At 36.4% G+C, this 14,437-nt stretch overlaps 4 protein-coding genes and 1 pseudogene across 6 annotated transcripts; 3 read left to right on the top strand and 2 right to left on the bottom strand.

The window, feature by feature from the left end:
• The first annotated feature begins 632 nt into the window (after nt 1-632).
• On the top strand, nt 633-4,705 carry LOC104787776 (uncharacterized). 2 transcript variants are annotated; one of them, XM_087451094.1, is made up of 15 exons: nt 633-819; nt 913-988; nt 1,260-1,394; nt 1,485-1,938; nt 2,027-2,106; nt 2,310-2,425; nt 2,520-2,699; nt 3,144-3,248; nt 3,341-3,436; nt 3,516-3,608; nt 3,705-3,743; nt 3,856-3,897; nt 3,984-4,111; nt 4,189-4,315; nt 4,402-4,705. In XM_087451094.1, the coding sequence occupies exons 5-15, from the start codon at nt 2,079-2,081 to the stop codon at nt 4,549-4,551; spliced, it is 1,104 nt and encodes a 367-aa protein (XP_087307220.1). In that variant the 5' UTR covers nt 633-819; nt 913-988; nt 1,260-1,394; nt 1,485-1,938; nt 2,027-2,078; the 3' UTR covers nt 4,552-4,705. The 2 variants fall into 2 exon arrangements, with proteins under 2 accessions (XP_087307220.1, XP_010511711.1); XM_010513409.3 differs by having other exon boundaries at nt 634-819; nt 2,350-2,425.
• A 198-nt stretch (nt 4,706-4,903) lies between these two features.
• LOC104789676 (putative F-box protein At1g67623 pseudogene) lies at nt 4,904-5,815 on the bottom strand (annotated as a pseudogene). Its single transcript, XR_015557741.1, has one exon. The product of XR_015557741.1 is annotated as a putative F-box protein At1g67623 pseudogene (transcript).
• A 32-nt stretch (nt 5,816-5,847) lies between these two features.
• On the bottom strand, nt 5,848-7,509 carry LOC104787775 (protein Iojap-related, mitochondrial). The gene is made up of 4 exons (XM_010513407.3): nt 7,020-7,509; nt 6,726-6,810; nt 6,522-6,625; nt 5,848-6,113 (listed from the first exon to the last, which is right to left on the bottom strand). The coding sequence occupies exons 1-4, from the start codon at nt 7,323-7,325 to the stop codon at nt 6,039-6,041; spliced, it is 570 nt and encodes a 189-aa protein (XP_010511709.2). The 5' UTR covers nt 7,326-7,509; the 3' UTR covers nt 5,848-6,038.
• Nucleotides 7,510-9,136: 1,627 nt separating this feature from the next.
• Nucleotides 9,137-10,660, top strand: LOC104787774 (uncharacterized). Its single transcript, XM_010513406.3, has 5 exons — nt 9,137-9,528; nt 9,675-9,831; nt 9,942-9,992; nt 10,077-10,169; nt 10,304-10,660. The coding sequence occupies exons 1-5, from the start codon at nt 9,410-9,412 to the stop codon at nt 10,379-10,381; spliced, it is 498 nt and encodes a 165-aa protein (XP_010511708.1). The 5' UTR covers nt 9,137-9,409; the 3' UTR covers nt 10,382-10,660.
• A 1,745-nt stretch (nt 10,661-12,405) lies between these two features.
• On the top strand, nt 12,406-14,205 carry LOC104787773 (uncharacterized). The gene is made up of 3 exons (XM_010513405.3): nt 12,406-13,585; nt 13,696-13,777; nt 13,892-14,205. The coding sequence occupies exons 1-3, from the start codon at nt 12,837-12,839 to the stop codon at nt 14,111-14,113; spliced, it is 1,053 nt and encodes a 350-aa protein (XP_010511707.1). The 5' UTR covers nt 12,406-12,836; the 3' UTR covers nt 14,114-14,205.
• The last annotated feature ends 232 nt before the right edge of the window (nt 14,206-14,437 follow it).

Genomic DNA, 14,437 nt, shown 5'->3' with positions numbered 1-14,437 from the left:
ATGTGGTGTACCATTAGTTCAGCCATGAATAGACCTCAAAACTCATGTGTTGAATGCCATTTTTTTTTCTAGCCAATGAGAAAATGGTGGGATTTCTCAAATTATTAACTTTTCTTTGTAACAATTTCGTTTCTGTTTTATGTTTAAATTTGTTTTGGTTTATAATTTAGGCGGCAATTCCACTGTCAAATATGTTTTTTACAAAATAGTTTACATTTTTTAGTTTACATTCCAAAATATATATTGTCTTAAATCAGTTTGAGCATACACTAATCTTTTTTTTAAAAAAAAAACAAAGGAAAAAAAAGATTAATAAATTATAAAATAAATCTCACACATATTAAAAAATTTAAAAATAAAATTATAGAACAAGTCTAGAAACTTCTTAAGTTATACAAAAAAAAAAAAGGTTAATTGATATTTAAAAACTTGTTTACGATCAACAAATTTAGTATTTCATAAAAAATATAAACCTAAGCAGCTAAAATAATTTGCCCCAAAATTGCTAAAATGAATAATCCAAGACCCTTTCAAAATTGAAAGCCCATTAAAAACCTTCGGGTCCAGTAAATAGAACCATCCTCCCGCCCTAAATCAGTTATTTTCCCGCCACTTTCCCTTCGTCTTCTCCCACTCGCCACAACAACAAAAAAGAAGCTTCTCTTTCTCTCTCTCTCTCACTAGGAAACGCAGAGACTCTCTGTCAGATAGTGAGTGATAGTGAAGTTGAAAGAGCGATGGCTACAGATGAGGAGATTAAAAACGAATTCAAAAGAAGCGGCTTTACTCTTGTGGAAGAAGACGAGATTCTTAAAAAATGTAAGCGGCGCGACGCGACACTTATCCCCCCTAATGAATGATTCTCTCTGCCCAGATCTTATGACTTTTTGTTTCTTTGTTCTAATCAATCAGGTGTCACTCTCTGTATAAACTACAGTCTTAACCCTTCTGATCTCGTTTCAAGTTGGGAACTTTATCATCTCAATCGGTAAAACATCACTTCTTTTTGTTAATTCGCCATCTACCCAAATGCTCCAATTCATTGTCAAATTCAATGCTTTTAATCCCCAATAGAGATTATAAGTGTATGTGTAGTAGTTCAACAACGAGTAATGAAGTAATGAGTTTCATGTTTGAGAGTGGTTCTGTTAGTGATTCTAAGGCCTAATTATGTATAAATTTCCTTGGTGATGTTATTTTTAAAGTAGAGAACTGAGTTTTGTTTTCATTTGTGTTTGGGTTGGATGCAAATGCAACAGACAGCTTCTTGATCAAACTGTAAATAAGGATGAGATGGATGGGTTTGTATTGCATCTTCAGAACGAACAGAAAGAATCTATTATGAGAGAGGAAGAATCTGGTCTGCATCTTTACTCAAATAGAGATGTAGATATGTAAGTGCTTTCTACCAGGTTTTGTTTTCTAGTTGCGTCAACTTTTACCAGATTTGATTTTGAAAGACATAAATTTGGTTTTTGATCTAGGCTTTTGGACAAGATGCCTGAAGATACTGAAGAGATTGTAACTACCCCTACAAACAAGTCTCAACGGTTACATCCGGATCCATTTGATTCGATAAGTAGATCAAGAGATTACGGTTACTCTACTGGGAAGTCAGTTGGACATGTGACACCTTTTGGGCGACGAGTCGAAAAGTTTGTGGTGAAGTTCAACATAGGTAATGTGGCGGCTCATGCAGAGAATGGAAACAATCATGATGTAGAAAACAGTGAGGATGATATCATTAAGAGAGTTCAAACCAGCCAGCGGTGTTCTCTAAAAGTCAATGGCTCAGGCCCTGAACCAGGTTGCAGGTTCATGTATGACAGAACTGAGGATAGGTTTAATGCACTTGAGAACCGGATCGTAAGGCATGCAGATGCATTTGCTGCCTCAGGCTTATATGAGGAACAGGTGGATCCTGCTGTTGCTTCACAGGTAGCTTTGCTTGTACACACTACTTTCATGTCAAATATGTTAACATTGGGGTATAGAGTTGCTTACATTGTGCTACTGATTGCTTCAGAGAAGCATATTTGCGGTGGGAATGATTTGCTGTGATGCAGAAGGGCATTTGAATGACAAGTCCATTCTATTGCAGAGCAGGTAACTCAATTATGGCTTCACTTGTCTTTGTATATTATTGCGAAGGATTATGACTCATGTCTTAGAAAAAGTTGTAAAATTCAGATGCATAAGCTCTTTAGAATTTGGATACCCGAATGACTTAATACATTGTGGTCCTATATAGGTATAATCGTATATAGCTAGTTATTGGCATAACTGTCTTTTAAACATGAAATATCCAGAGTCTCCCTATCCTGATGCCAACAAATTCGATGATTTCAGTGCCGAGCGTACTTCAGGACAGCGTGTTCCACTGGACTTAAACAAACTAGATCAGTTCTCCATTTTCCCTGGCCAGGTGATAGCTTAAAGCCACCAGATTTAGGTTCTGTTTTTTTTTTCCCACAGAAGACTCGTAATATTTATGTGGAGATGGTCTGAATATAATGCAGATAGTTGGCATTGAGGGACAAAATCCTAGTGGACATTATCTCACTGCATCCAAGCTAGTGGATTCAGTTCCTTCAACACTTACTGCTGATGCGGATCTTCCTCCTGCTAAGAGGCAAAACTTGGATCCGGAGGTCGTAACGTCTGCAGAAGAATCTCATGAATTATCAGGGGTTTCATTTGTAAGTATGCAACCAGTGCTAATACTTTTTTTTCTTTGGAAACATTGTTTTTTTTTTGTCTTTTCTTGTTTGGGCACATTTCTTTCCTATATTACACACATAATCAATTTGTTGCGATGAGTGAAATGCAAAATGTTGAGAAATTTAGGGATCACAAAGCTGATATGGTTAGCTAGTAGAGGTTCATAACAGCTAGGTTGGTAACTACAAAGACTGGAGATCCTTTAGTTACTGACTTCGATATTGTCAGTCAACATTAGTATGTTATATTCCCTTTTTCGTTTTTAGTGATATTTGAAAAGTATGTATGCATGTTTTTCATGCATAGATATTAAGTTTTCATTATCAAGCACAAGGGTGGTTTGTTCAGAAACATGTTAGCATTTTAACATTCTTGTTGGGGATTCGACCGGAAATGATACTTAAAGGTCTTTCTGTTGATAGATTATTGCATCCGGACCATTCACCACATCAGACAACTTGCTGTTTGAGCCACTGAATGAGCTACTAGCCTATGCAAGAAGAAAGCCACCACAGTTACTCGTGCTGGTGAGTAACTAAAATGCATTCAGACATCCTGTAGACTTTGTCTCTTGTGTGATTGTGTCTTGGGATCACTTATGTTTTATTTCCAAACTCAGCTTGGACCATTTGTGGATTCTGAGCATCCGGAGATTAAGAAAGGAGCTGTTGATGCCACCTTCAATGAGATATTTCAAATGGAAGTCGTCAGGAAGGTACTGAAAATAGGACAGTAGTATATATAAACTGACCGACTTTGGAATAAACAAAGATGTTTATGTTTGAGTTTCTCAGTTGCAAGATTATACGGAATTCATGGGTTCAGAAGTAAGAGTGGTTCTGGTGCCATCCATCCGTGATGCTAACCATGATTTCATATTCCCACAGGTGCTCTTTTCTCTTTCTCTCAAAATCTCTCTTCTCGCATTTACGCATTTCTCTTCTCTATGTTGATGTGACAAGTTTCCCCTTTTGTGTTATCAGCCTCCTTTCGACATTCACATACCTGATCTCGAACATCAGGTATTAGATTCTTCTCATTAACAAAGTCTCGGTTTCATCACTTAATGTTCCTTGCACAGGTGGATATATATATTTACTGTATTTTTCGTCTTTCTCTCCTCATACATTACAGATGACCAGTCTATCAAATCCGGGAACCTTTGAGGCAAACCAGGTAAGAAAATCACTGTGGCAGTTCTCTTGTATGAAGCCAGGTTTTTTCAAGTTCTTACAATATAAGCATTAATTGGATATTCTCAGGTAAAGGTAGGTTGTTGCACGGTGGATGTACTAAAACACCTGAGTGGTGAAGAGATGTCAAGAAATCCAAGTGGAGTCCCCACTGATCGCATGTCCAGACTTGCTAGCCATCTCCTCCGTCAGCGAAGGTAACTTTTGCAGTTAGTAGTTCCATCTATATATTCTCAGCTACAAAATACTCAAAAATTGGATTCTTATGGAACAGCTTTTATCCTCTGTATCCACCTCCCGAGAGCCTCCCTTATGATTCCTCACTCGCTCCTAAGGCGCTAGAGATTTCATCAATCCCGGATATTCTCCTGCTTCCATCAGACATGAGGTACTTCGTGAAGGTGAGTCAGTATGTTAATAGTGGCATCAAATTCAGAAGCTAGAAATAAAAGAAGAGTTGCTGAATGTATTTCTGAATGTTGTGAAGGTTTTATCTCTTGGGGAAGGAGAAGATGCAGTCAAGTGTGTGTGTGTAAACCCTGGAAGACTTGCGAAAGGAGAAGGGGCAGGTACTTTTGTTGAGCTTACCTACAAGGGCTCTCCGGAATTGATGCACGCTTCCATCATCTCTATTTAAAACAGAACCTGCAGTGTTTAGCCAACTCTAATAGTTTCATATATAAGAGAAGTTTTTGGTTCCTCATTCTTTTCATGCTACCATTAATTTATACGCAATGTAGTCTTCAGATGTATTGTAAATCTCCCTCATCAAGAATCACAAATTCAAAGAAGATGCCAGAAAGAACTCAACTTTTATGTTTAGTTGTTTACCAAAGTAACCAAAGACAAAGAGGAGTGAATGAGATTATAAAATTTATATTGGAAAGAAGCTCTATTTTAGGATTTATTAGTAGTAGGTTCATGCCAACAGAAGCAATGGAGGATTGGCCATTACTCTTCTTCGTATGAATGTATCCAAGACGCATATAAAGTGAAACGAAAATTATTATTTATTAGTTAATTTTCAATTTAATACATTATATTGATCACTAAATCCTCTTACAGAAAAGTTCAACTTCGTGATCCCACAGACAAAACTCACAAGCAGAAGAAGTATTCATGTCTTTGTCCTCACCGTATGGATTCCTTGCTAAGAACGTCGTGGTTTTACCGTCGCACTTGCACTTCTCTCGAACATACTCTGTTTTGAGTCGTTCCATCACCGGGTTGGCATGATCCCAAAGGAACTCTCTAATCTTTTCAATCTTGTGTCGAAGTTCCACCAGATCCTCTATCGTAGTTGACATCAACGGCTTTACAAAAGAAGACAAGATCTTGAAACCCTTTTGTTTTGTTTGGCCTCCAAGACAGATTAGAATCAGCCCATAGACATATTTTGCCTCTTTGTTTCCTTTTTTTGCAGCTTTAGCTAAATATTTGAGTCCTTTGTGCTCACGGTTATCAAGAAAGTAGTGGATGAATCCTCTGCGAAACAAAGCTTCGGGGTTTCCATTCTTGCGACATCTTTTAAAGAAATTGGAGAACGTTTCATTGTCGTGATTCCATGGGAACAGAGGGGTTTCTTGAAGCGAAAGTCGGCAGAGAACATATTGATCATCGCAGATATTACGAAACGGTTTCGAAACTAATCTGAGACTACGAACCTCTGACAAGGAAGAAGCTGCGATGCTTGACGAAATCTCCACAAGAAGATCTTCCGGTAAAGAATCGAGGCAAATTCTTGTTTTCCTAGATTTCCTTATAGACGAAGCAGACGAGAGCAGAGAGGATGATACCATGTTGTTGTTGTTGTTGTTGAGATTCAAGAATACATGTTTTCAATTTGGCCAGATCCCTTTTATAGAGAGCTAAATTCGTTTTTTCCTTTTTTGATTAGGAGAGACAAATTTTCCTTTTCCATACGATATTTTCCTTTTCCAAATTTTCTTTTTTTATTACGAGAGGCTCCTTTGAGCTAATCTATTCACTTGTTGTTTAAAAAAAAAAAATTGACATGTGACTTTAAAAAAAAAAAAACAGGGAAGTTATTGACAAAATAGGCTTAAATTCCTATTCTCAACCCGTCTAGACTCGAGAAGATGATTGTATGTCCATCGAACCGAATCAAGAACTCACTTTCGCCGGTTTCCTTTTTGAATTGTTTATTGGTCTGACCTTTACAAAAGCCTTTTGAAGATCCTACAACAACAACAACAACAACAAAAAGTTTCATTAGAATCAATAAAGACAACAAACCTATGCGTTATAAACTAAACTACTCAATTGTTTTCTCAGGAGCACTTAAGCAGATAAACAAAAATAGACTAAATACCTCATTGTAAAGAGCTTTAATAAGAGATCAGAAGATATATAGATATGTTAATCCTAAAATAGATTCTATAATAGCAAGAGAAGCATGTAGTCACATATGGCGGAGATGCTATCTAATAACTGGCTAGGTTCAAATCAATACAATCAAACTACTCAAGCAAGAAACAGACCTTCCATCAAGTGACTTTTATTCACAATCACACAAAATTAAGCAGTGAACCACTAATGTAAGGCGTTCAAAACAAAAAAACAAAAAAATGCGACTTGTTTGTTTACCTGAAGATCAGAAGAATCAGTACCAGATGTTTCAGCAGTCCAAAGGCTTTCCAAATTGAAATAAACCCTGGCTTTCTCATCAAGTGCATGGACTACAAACTTCCCTACACGTTATCCAGAGAATTACAACCCAAACACAACTCCAAACAAGTATCACAAAAATCAACACTTTTGTGTAGATAGAAGAAACATGAACACACGAACCGTAGTCTATGACAACCCACTTGCTATCGTACCCTTGCACAGATGGCAGCATTATATGTTTTGCTCCTTTCTGCTTTTGCTTCGCCTGTGAAAGAAACCATTTGATCACTCTTTATAATGTTCACAAAATAACAAATTTCACAAAACAGAGCTACTCATTATCCATCATAGGTCAATTCTCACATATCGAATTCACAAAATTGGTCAATTCTAACATAACGAATTCACAAAATTGGCTAAAACCCAAATCAAACAATCTCAACGATAGAAGAAGAAGGTGGAAGACGTGTGTACCTTATAGACTAATGCTTGAGCGATGTTTTTTAAGTGCCAATCGGATCTTCCGGTGGCGACGACCATGTAATCAGCCCAGAAGCAGTGATTGTGAGTTGGAACTACCGTAACGTTATCAGCTTTCACGTCGGCGAGTATCTTCTCCACTTCGGGAAGCGTGAGAATCTCTGAGACATCTTTGGGCCAGGCGGTTGAAGAGAAAAATGGAGAGGAGGCTAAGATGCGATTCAGAGCAGATGATAAACCTAGCTTCCATGATTGATCTTGAATAAGAGATGAGCAACGAGATCGGAGAGCCGTCAACATGATGATTGATGAGCTTTGTTACGGTTTCGAAAATGGCCACGATTGGGTTTAAAACCCTAATTTACCAATTTGATTGACCGGAGCGGTGTTGTGTTGCGCCTCTCGCGATTTTGCTTTTTTTTTTTTCTTTTTCTTTTTTTTTTCGGTTGCCACATTAGCAAAAAAAAATATATACTGTATATATAAAAAATTACATACGAAACTGTACTAATTAAATGGAAATAATAACATAATGTTTAAAATTAGCGAAATGACTATTTTGGAGACATTCACCACCAAAGGGTCAAATCACCAAAGAGTTTACATCATGTTGCATCTACTAATAACAACATTGTTGTATTCAGTTGTTTAACTAGAGAGATCCGACATGATTACGCAAAAACTTGGTTCTATACATGTGTTGTATTTACTCCACAATGTTTCCAAGAAATAGAGAGAAGATCAGATCACAAATAGGCTAGAGGCTAACAAGTCCATCTATGTTTTGTTTTATATAATGTTCTTAAACATGTTCATTGCACCAATGGAATATATGTCTCACGCTAAACATATGTCTCAACCTCTCGCGGGAGATAACATTTCTTCTTTCATCATCTTTTTACTTATACAAATTTTTTAACGAAAAGGCTCTTACCAATCATATCCGACTCTTCGAAAACTCAAACTCTACTCCAAAAAACTATTTTTTATAACAAACTCGATCTTCCAACTAATGGTATTAGTATTACTTCTTCGCGACTTAAGTGTTGAAAGTTCCTAGGACATCCTTAACGCCATATCAGTTGTAATGGTTTTAGGAAAATTAAAATATTTAAACAATGGTCTACACCTAAGAACACACCATTCAACAATTCTTGCAAGAGATCAATTTTCTATTTTTTAAGAACAGTTGTACCCACTATTCAACATTTTTATTATTTTAAAACTCTTAAAAACACACTATGTGTTGTAGCTATGAGGATGACCTTAGGAAAAACAAACATGTTATAGACCATCCTAACAATGCTATTGTTTCATGTACATTTTAACCAAACCATATGCTACTTTAATTACTCCTTTACCTAAAGCTATAATTTTGTATAATTTTGTAGTTCAAAAGATAAAAAGCACTAGAATTCTTATATTTCTATCTTAATTTTGAAAACATAAAATATATTTACTGTTTTCAAAACTAAATTACATTGTTTCTTCCTTCCAAACTCGATCTTTATACTAATTATGTTATTTTTCTACGACTTGAACATAAGGTTTTTTTTTAAGAAAACAAACATGTTTTAAGTTAGACGTACGGGATAACCAAACCATCTCCAACTTTAATTACTTAAAGTCTTAAACTATAAAAAAATTTGTAGTTAAAAGAAAATAAAGAAGTAGAACACTAGTATAATTTTATTTTCCACCTTAATCGTTAGACTTCTGTTACTTAATATTAGACATTTATGTAACATTAAATAACAAGTTGTTCTTACGTTAAAGCCTAAAAAGCATATTCCCTAGCAAACAGAGCAGCATATTCGGCTCAATCACTTTTTTCTTAGACATAGAATCATAGTTAGATCCGAAATTAATTTAACGTGTATATTCAGTATTCTAATAATACACACACACACACACACACTCTATATATGCATTTTTTAAACTGTCTTCTGGATTAAAAAAAAAAACTTGACTTACAATAAAAGCTCTATACAAATACTCAAAAAATATATATATTTTTTTATAATCCTTGGATATATCAACAGAATTATATTATACTGTATATTCAGATAAATGTCATTAATATAAAACAATACAACTTTAAAAAACCTAATAACCTCATCTGTACTTCGGATCGTGTAGACTTGCTAGTAAAATAAACAATAAATAATCGTTTGTTGTTTGTTGCCGAAGAAAAAAAAATGAGAAAACAAAATTGAGGAAGAAGAAGAAAACCATTAGAGAAAGGTCTCAAAGGTAAAGCTTTCTACACGCAACCTTATGGATTCATGTCGTCTCTGTCTCTGTATCTTCTTGCTGTAGAAGAGCTACCGCGTCCGTGATTGAAACCCTACGATCAAAATCCATCAAGATCACCTATTGATAAAATGGCTGAATCGGTGGCTTCATCTTCGTCTCACTATATCTCAATTTTCACGAATTTTCCTCTCATCTCTGCCGTCTTAGCTTTCACCATCGCTCAATTCATCAAATTCTTCACCTCCTGGTACGTTTTCATATCCCAGAGAGAGTCTTTTAGTTTGTTTCATGTTCTTGAATCTTGTTAATATGTTTCTTTGGTTATAGTAGTTTCTGATCATCTAGGTATAATATGAATCTTGAAGCTCTGGTGTAAGTTATTTTTTTGTGTAGGTATAAGGAAAGGAGATGGGATTTGAAAAGGCTTTTTGGGTCTGGAGGTATGCCTTCTTCACATTCAGCAACAGTTACAGCTTTAGCTTTAGCTGTTGGTTTACAAGAAGGCTTTGGAGGTTCACATTTCGCTATCGCTTTGATTCTCACTTCCATTGTATGTTTTTGCTAATTACTCGCTTTTATACCCTTTCTTATATCATGACTTCAGGGGATGGTTCTATTCTGATGAGGGATTTGTTTTTGTGTGTGTGTGTGTGTGTGCAGGTGATGTATGATGCAACTGGTGTAAGATTACATGCTGGACGCCAAGCTGAGGTTTAATTTTGTTTTCTTTTGGTGTCAGAACTCATGAAGCTGTGTTCTGTTTACTGATTTGGGTTTGCTTCTTTATATTTTCAGGTTCTCAATCAGATTGTTTACGAACTTCCTGCAGAGCATCCTCTGGCTGAAAGCATACCTTTGCGTGAACTTTTAGGTCATACTCCTCCTCAGGTGAGTAAGTCCATACCAGTTGAGTCAGATCACACCAAGCCTTGATCAACTGGGACTTATACATGGTTTTTTTATGTAAGACTAGTAACAGAATGATTGTGTTCAGTACCTGAGCTTTATTTTGGTGTTATCAGGTCGTTGCTGGTGGAATGCTTGGGATTTCTACAGCAGTTGTTGGGTACTTAGTCACCTTGATAGGCAAGTCAGCTTAGGTGCAGCAAAGTCTCGCCTTTTATGCTCCATATATAGTGTGTCAAAGCCATTGGTAGGTAGTGTTGAAACAGCCAGACATGCAAATGGACTGTGGATCCTAGTTTCTTTCTTTTTTAAAATTTTTTTTTGTTGCTCAGCTCGTATGATTGACACCATAGTATAGGTTTGATCTTGTAAGAAAACAATGAAACTTCATTGCAAAGTGGTGAAAAAGGGAGTTTAAAGCTTTATCTCTATGAAAAGCACAGCTAGTGCTGATTTCCTCTGTTTATTTTAAACACATATCTTAGCATTAACTGTTTCTTCCGCCACATTGAAGATGGCACGATCGAGCTAGCTGACATATGATTCCTCTAATGGTGATAGTATAAGGAGGAATTAATAGCTTTTTATGTCGACACAACCTCCTGAAATGAAACATATACTTTATTACAACAAACAGGTCAAGATAGTCAGGGTCAAGTGAGCTGATTAAGTACCTCTGATGGAGATATTCATGCATCGAATTTTTTAACCCGCAAGTTACCTTTGGTATTCATTTAGCCACGGATTGACCACTAAAATGGTTTTGACAACAATCTTTATTTTAAGGGTGTGGCAAATCGGTGGGCAGTTCCACTGAGGAGATAGATGTTGTGTCCATGTGTTCGATGTAAGAACATAAAGCGTCATGATGCATATACTGTGGGATGACATCTATATTTTAAGGGTTAAATTTACGGATTACTTCTTGTGGACGTGTCAGTAGTGAAGGCTCTATGAGAACTCAAACATAAACTCAGCCACAATTACAACCTTAACCACATCCGCATGAAGTGCGAACAATGAGTTGAATATGGAGGAGTACGACCCTCGATAAACAACCATATGTTCCGGTTTTCAATTCTTTAATCGTTGACAATATTACTACTAAGGTGAACCTAAATCTAATTCAGCGGCTATATGCATAGATGAAGATAAGTAACAAAAGACAAGGAATATCCAAACCCACACATTTGGAAAATACTAGAGTGTACAAGGATCACAAAGTTCAAGTCCAATGTGATGTCCATGTAACTAGGGTTATTAGTAAGATAAAATTCATATATATAATAATGGAGTAATAATCTTTGATGGTAACTTTGAGAGTTGTTCTTATGAAATGTCAATCAAAATCTTTTCAAGTTTTTTTTCTTCCCCTTTTTGTTATTTGCATCTTAATAAAGCTCTAAAAGGAACTATTGCATTTTCAATGTTATATTACTTTTTCAATAAGCTCATTAAAGCAAAAAAACTATTCTTGTGTTGTCAACATTTTCAAACTCTTCTTCTTTGCATTGTGCCCACAACTTTATATTCATGTTATTTCACATTTATTGTTACATTATTGTACCATTAATCCCATACATTTTACATCCAATGCAAACACCCTCCTTTTTAAAATTAGAAAGCCTATCATATATTTTCTTTTTGTCACACATTATTAGAAAAGCTTATCAAAAAATAGAAAATGTGAGTTAAAAAAAGAAGGTACCATAACATAACACAAACATAATAATGAATGAATCCATAAGAAACCAAAAAAAAGAAAGCAGAGTAAGGGGACCTGTCAAAGACCACGTGACTTTGTCAGTCAAACCCGGACCGACAAAACCCATCTCTCACCGCTCCTTCCAATATCTTTAACCGTACACGTGTCCTTATCTCTACACAACCAGAAAAAAAAAACCAACCTTCATCTCTAACATAAAAATCTTAAATCTAAAGTTACCGTTAAAAAGTACAACTGTTTAGTAGTAGTAGTAGTAGAATCTTAAAATGAAAAAAGAAAGAAAAAATACAGTACTATCGGGAACAACGTAATTAACTTTTTCCCAAACTCTTTATACTTCTCCCAAGATTCCTCCTAATTGTTTGTGATTGTTCCCATTGTATTTCACATCATTATCATTACCTTTATTATAATGGTGATTAACTTAAGTCACTTCCTCCCCACGTACACATGATTAGTCACTTTTTATACTAATTTTTACAGTATTATATTATCACAAACCAGATCTGAGCGTTACTATAAAACCTCTATTAAATTTTAGAACAACAAAACAAACAAATAATAGTGGGTCTATATGATGTTATGCCATTTATACAGAACAAAACAGAGTTAAATAGGAGTTTTATAAAGACTATCATATTCGTCTCCATTACACAACAGCCCATCTGGTATTAATGTCTCTCTACTTCTGAATCTCTCACTTCATCATCAAGTGGGTTCTATGAGAGTGACGACTCTTTGATTCCTTCGCCACATCTTTCTCCTCTCCCCTCACTTTGATATCCATCCTTTTAACATCCTTCTATGTCATCTCTCTATCTATCCATATTCATAAAATAAAATAAAGCTTCTGATGTTATTTTTGTAGGAAGTACTTAGAAACATATCGCTCTGTGTTGTGTTGTGTTTTGTTTTTGTAAGAAATGAGATCTGGTGTAGAAGATAACAAAGGATGGATTGGACCATCGACTCCGGAGATATCGAATGGTTTTGAGTTTCAGAAAGGTTCTAACCGAACACCAAACCATCACCGCTCTACTATGGGGAAGCCTGCACCGTCGAAATGGGACGATGCTCAGAAATGGCTTTCTGGTGTAGGGCTTGGTCGTGGCGGTGGTGGTGGTGGTGAGAAGAGTAGTCATCACTCTAGGAATAATAAGCCGAGAAACTCCAACGCTGATGATCTTAGACTTATAGCTTCGGCTTCACAAAGAGAACGTGAAGGAGAAGATCAGTATGTTGACGTTGAATACGAAGATGAAGAAGCGGCGGCGGGAAGGCCGGAGGTTGAGACGAAGAACGTTGACTGTGGTGAATCTGTTTGGAGGAAAGAGAGTAGTATTAATCCTACGGCTGTGATTAGATCGGTTTGTGTGAGGGATATGGGGACTGAGATGACTCCTATTGGGAGTCAAGAACCTTCAAGAACTGCTACGCCTGTGCGAGCTACGACGCCGGTTGGGAGGAGTCCTGTGACTTCACCTGTGAGGGCTTCGCAACGTGGCGAGGCGGTGGGGACGGTGACGGAGACGGTGATGAATGTTAGGAGGGTAGAGAGTAGTAATAATGAGATGAGTAATAATGGCTTTGGGGAGAGTAAGAAAGCAATGAGTGCTATGGAAGCTCGAGCCATGGCTTGGGATGAAGCCGAACGGGCTAAGTTTATGGCTAGGTGATTAAATATTAATTGGTTTAATTATATTGATCGATGGTTTAAATATGTGTTAATGTGATTAGTGTTTGAGATTGAGTTCTTTTTGGTATTTTGTTGTGGATCATAAGGTATAAGAGAGAGGAAGTGAAGATACAAGCTTGGGAGAATCATGAGAAGAGAAAGGCCGAGATGGAGATGAAGAAAATGGAGGTAATAATGTTGTGTGTAATTGAGGGATTAGTATTATTAATTTCAACCAAATTGAGACTTATATGTTTTTGGATATTGAAAAGGTTTGAGGACAATGTGTGAATGTTTGTGTAGGTGAAGGCAGACAGAATGAAAGCAAGGGCAGAGGAGAAGCTAGCAAACAAGCTAGCGGCCACAAAAAGGATAGCGGAAGAGAGGAGGGCAAACGCCGAGGCGAAGCTGAACGAAAAGGCTGTCAGGACTTCAGAGAAGGCTGATTATATAAGGAGAAGTGGTCATTTGCCTTCTTCTTTCTCTTTCTCCTTTAAGCTTCCTTCTCGCTGTTGGTGTCAATAGTCTTGTGTATTATCATTATTTATCTTTAGAATGTAATCGTATGGATTTAGTGATTCAGTAACTAATTAACGCAGAAACGAAAAGTACTTCAATGGTTTGTTTTGGGGGAGTAGATAGAAGAAAAGGGAGAGATATGACTTATGAGACATGAATGAGTTTAAGATATTGAGCCAGGGTCTCTTCAGAGTTAGCTAGACAAGGTCCCCACGAGTCATTTGAATACTATAGACACTAACTTTATTTATAGATACATTAACACATTGGGAACCTATAATATGTGATATTATGGGTAAAATCAAAAGTTAGCTTTTCAGCTAAGCAATG

This window comes from Camelina sativa, chromosome 5, assembly GCF_030686135.1.
Source record: "Camelina sativa cultivar CO46 ecotype springtype chromosome 5, ASM3068613v1".
NCBI lineage: Eukaryota > Viridiplantae > Streptophyta > Magnoliopsida > Brassicales > Brassicaceae > Camelina > Camelina sativa.
This window is presented reverse-complemented; position numbering and strand designations above follow the sequence as displayed.

What these genes read in the sequence shown, in the direction of transcription:
- LOC104787775 (XM_010513407.3), bottom strand. Translation starts at nt 7,325, where the DNA reads ATGTTGACGGCTCTCCGATCTCGTTGCTCATCTCTTATTCAAGATCAA. An exon ending in GTGGGTTGTCATAGACTACG is followed by an intron (nt 6,626 to 6,725) that starts GTTCGTGTGTTC and finishes GATAACGTGTAG; the next exon opens with GGAAGTTTGTAGTCCATGCA. An exon ending in CTGATTCTTCTGATCTTCAG is followed by an intron (nt 6,114 to 6,521) that starts GTAAACAAACAA and finishes TTGTTGTTGTAG; the next exon opens with GATCTTCAAAAGGCTTTTGT.
- LOC104787773 (XM_010513405.3), top strand. Translation starts at nt 12,837, where the DNA reads ATGAGATCTGGTGTAGAAGATAACAAAGGATGGATTGGACCATCGACT. An exon ending in CGGGCTAAGTTTATGGCTAG is followed by an intron (nt 13,586 to 13,695) that starts GTGATTAAATAT and finishes GTGGATCATAAG; the next exon opens with GTATAAGAGAGAGGAAGTGA. An exon ending in TGGAGATGAAGAAAATGGAG is followed by an intron (nt 13,778 to 13,891) that starts GTAATAATGTTG and finishes ATGTTTGTGTAG; the next exon opens with GTGAAGGCAGACAGAATGAA.
- LOC104787774 (XM_010513406.3), top strand. Translation starts at nt 9,410, where the DNA reads ATGGCTGAATCGGTGGCTTCATCTTCGTCTCACTATATCTCAATTTTC. An exon ending in ATCAAATTCTTCACCTCCTG is followed by an intron (nt 9,529 to 9,674) that starts GTACGTTTTCAT and finishes TTTTTTGTGTAG; the next exon opens with GTATAAGGAAAGGAGATGGG. An exon ending in ATGCTGGACGCCAAGCTGAG is followed by an intron (nt 9,993 to 10,076) that starts GTTTAATTTTGT and finishes TTATATTTTCAG; the next exon opens with GTTCTCAATCAGATTGTTTA.
- LOC104787776 (XM_010513409.3), top strand. Translation starts at nt 738, where the DNA reads ATGGCTACAGATGAGGAGATTAAAAACGAATTCAAAAGAAGCGGCTTT. An exon ending in TCTCCATTTTCCCTGGCCAG is followed by an intron (nt 2,426 to 2,519) that starts GTGATAGCTTAA and finishes AATATAATGCAG; the next exon opens with ATAGTTGGCATTGAGGGACA. An exon ending in AATTATCAGGGGTTTCATTT is followed by an intron (nt 2,700 to 3,143) that starts GTAAGTATGCAA and finishes TTCTGTTGATAG; the next exon opens with ATTATTGCATCCGGACCATT.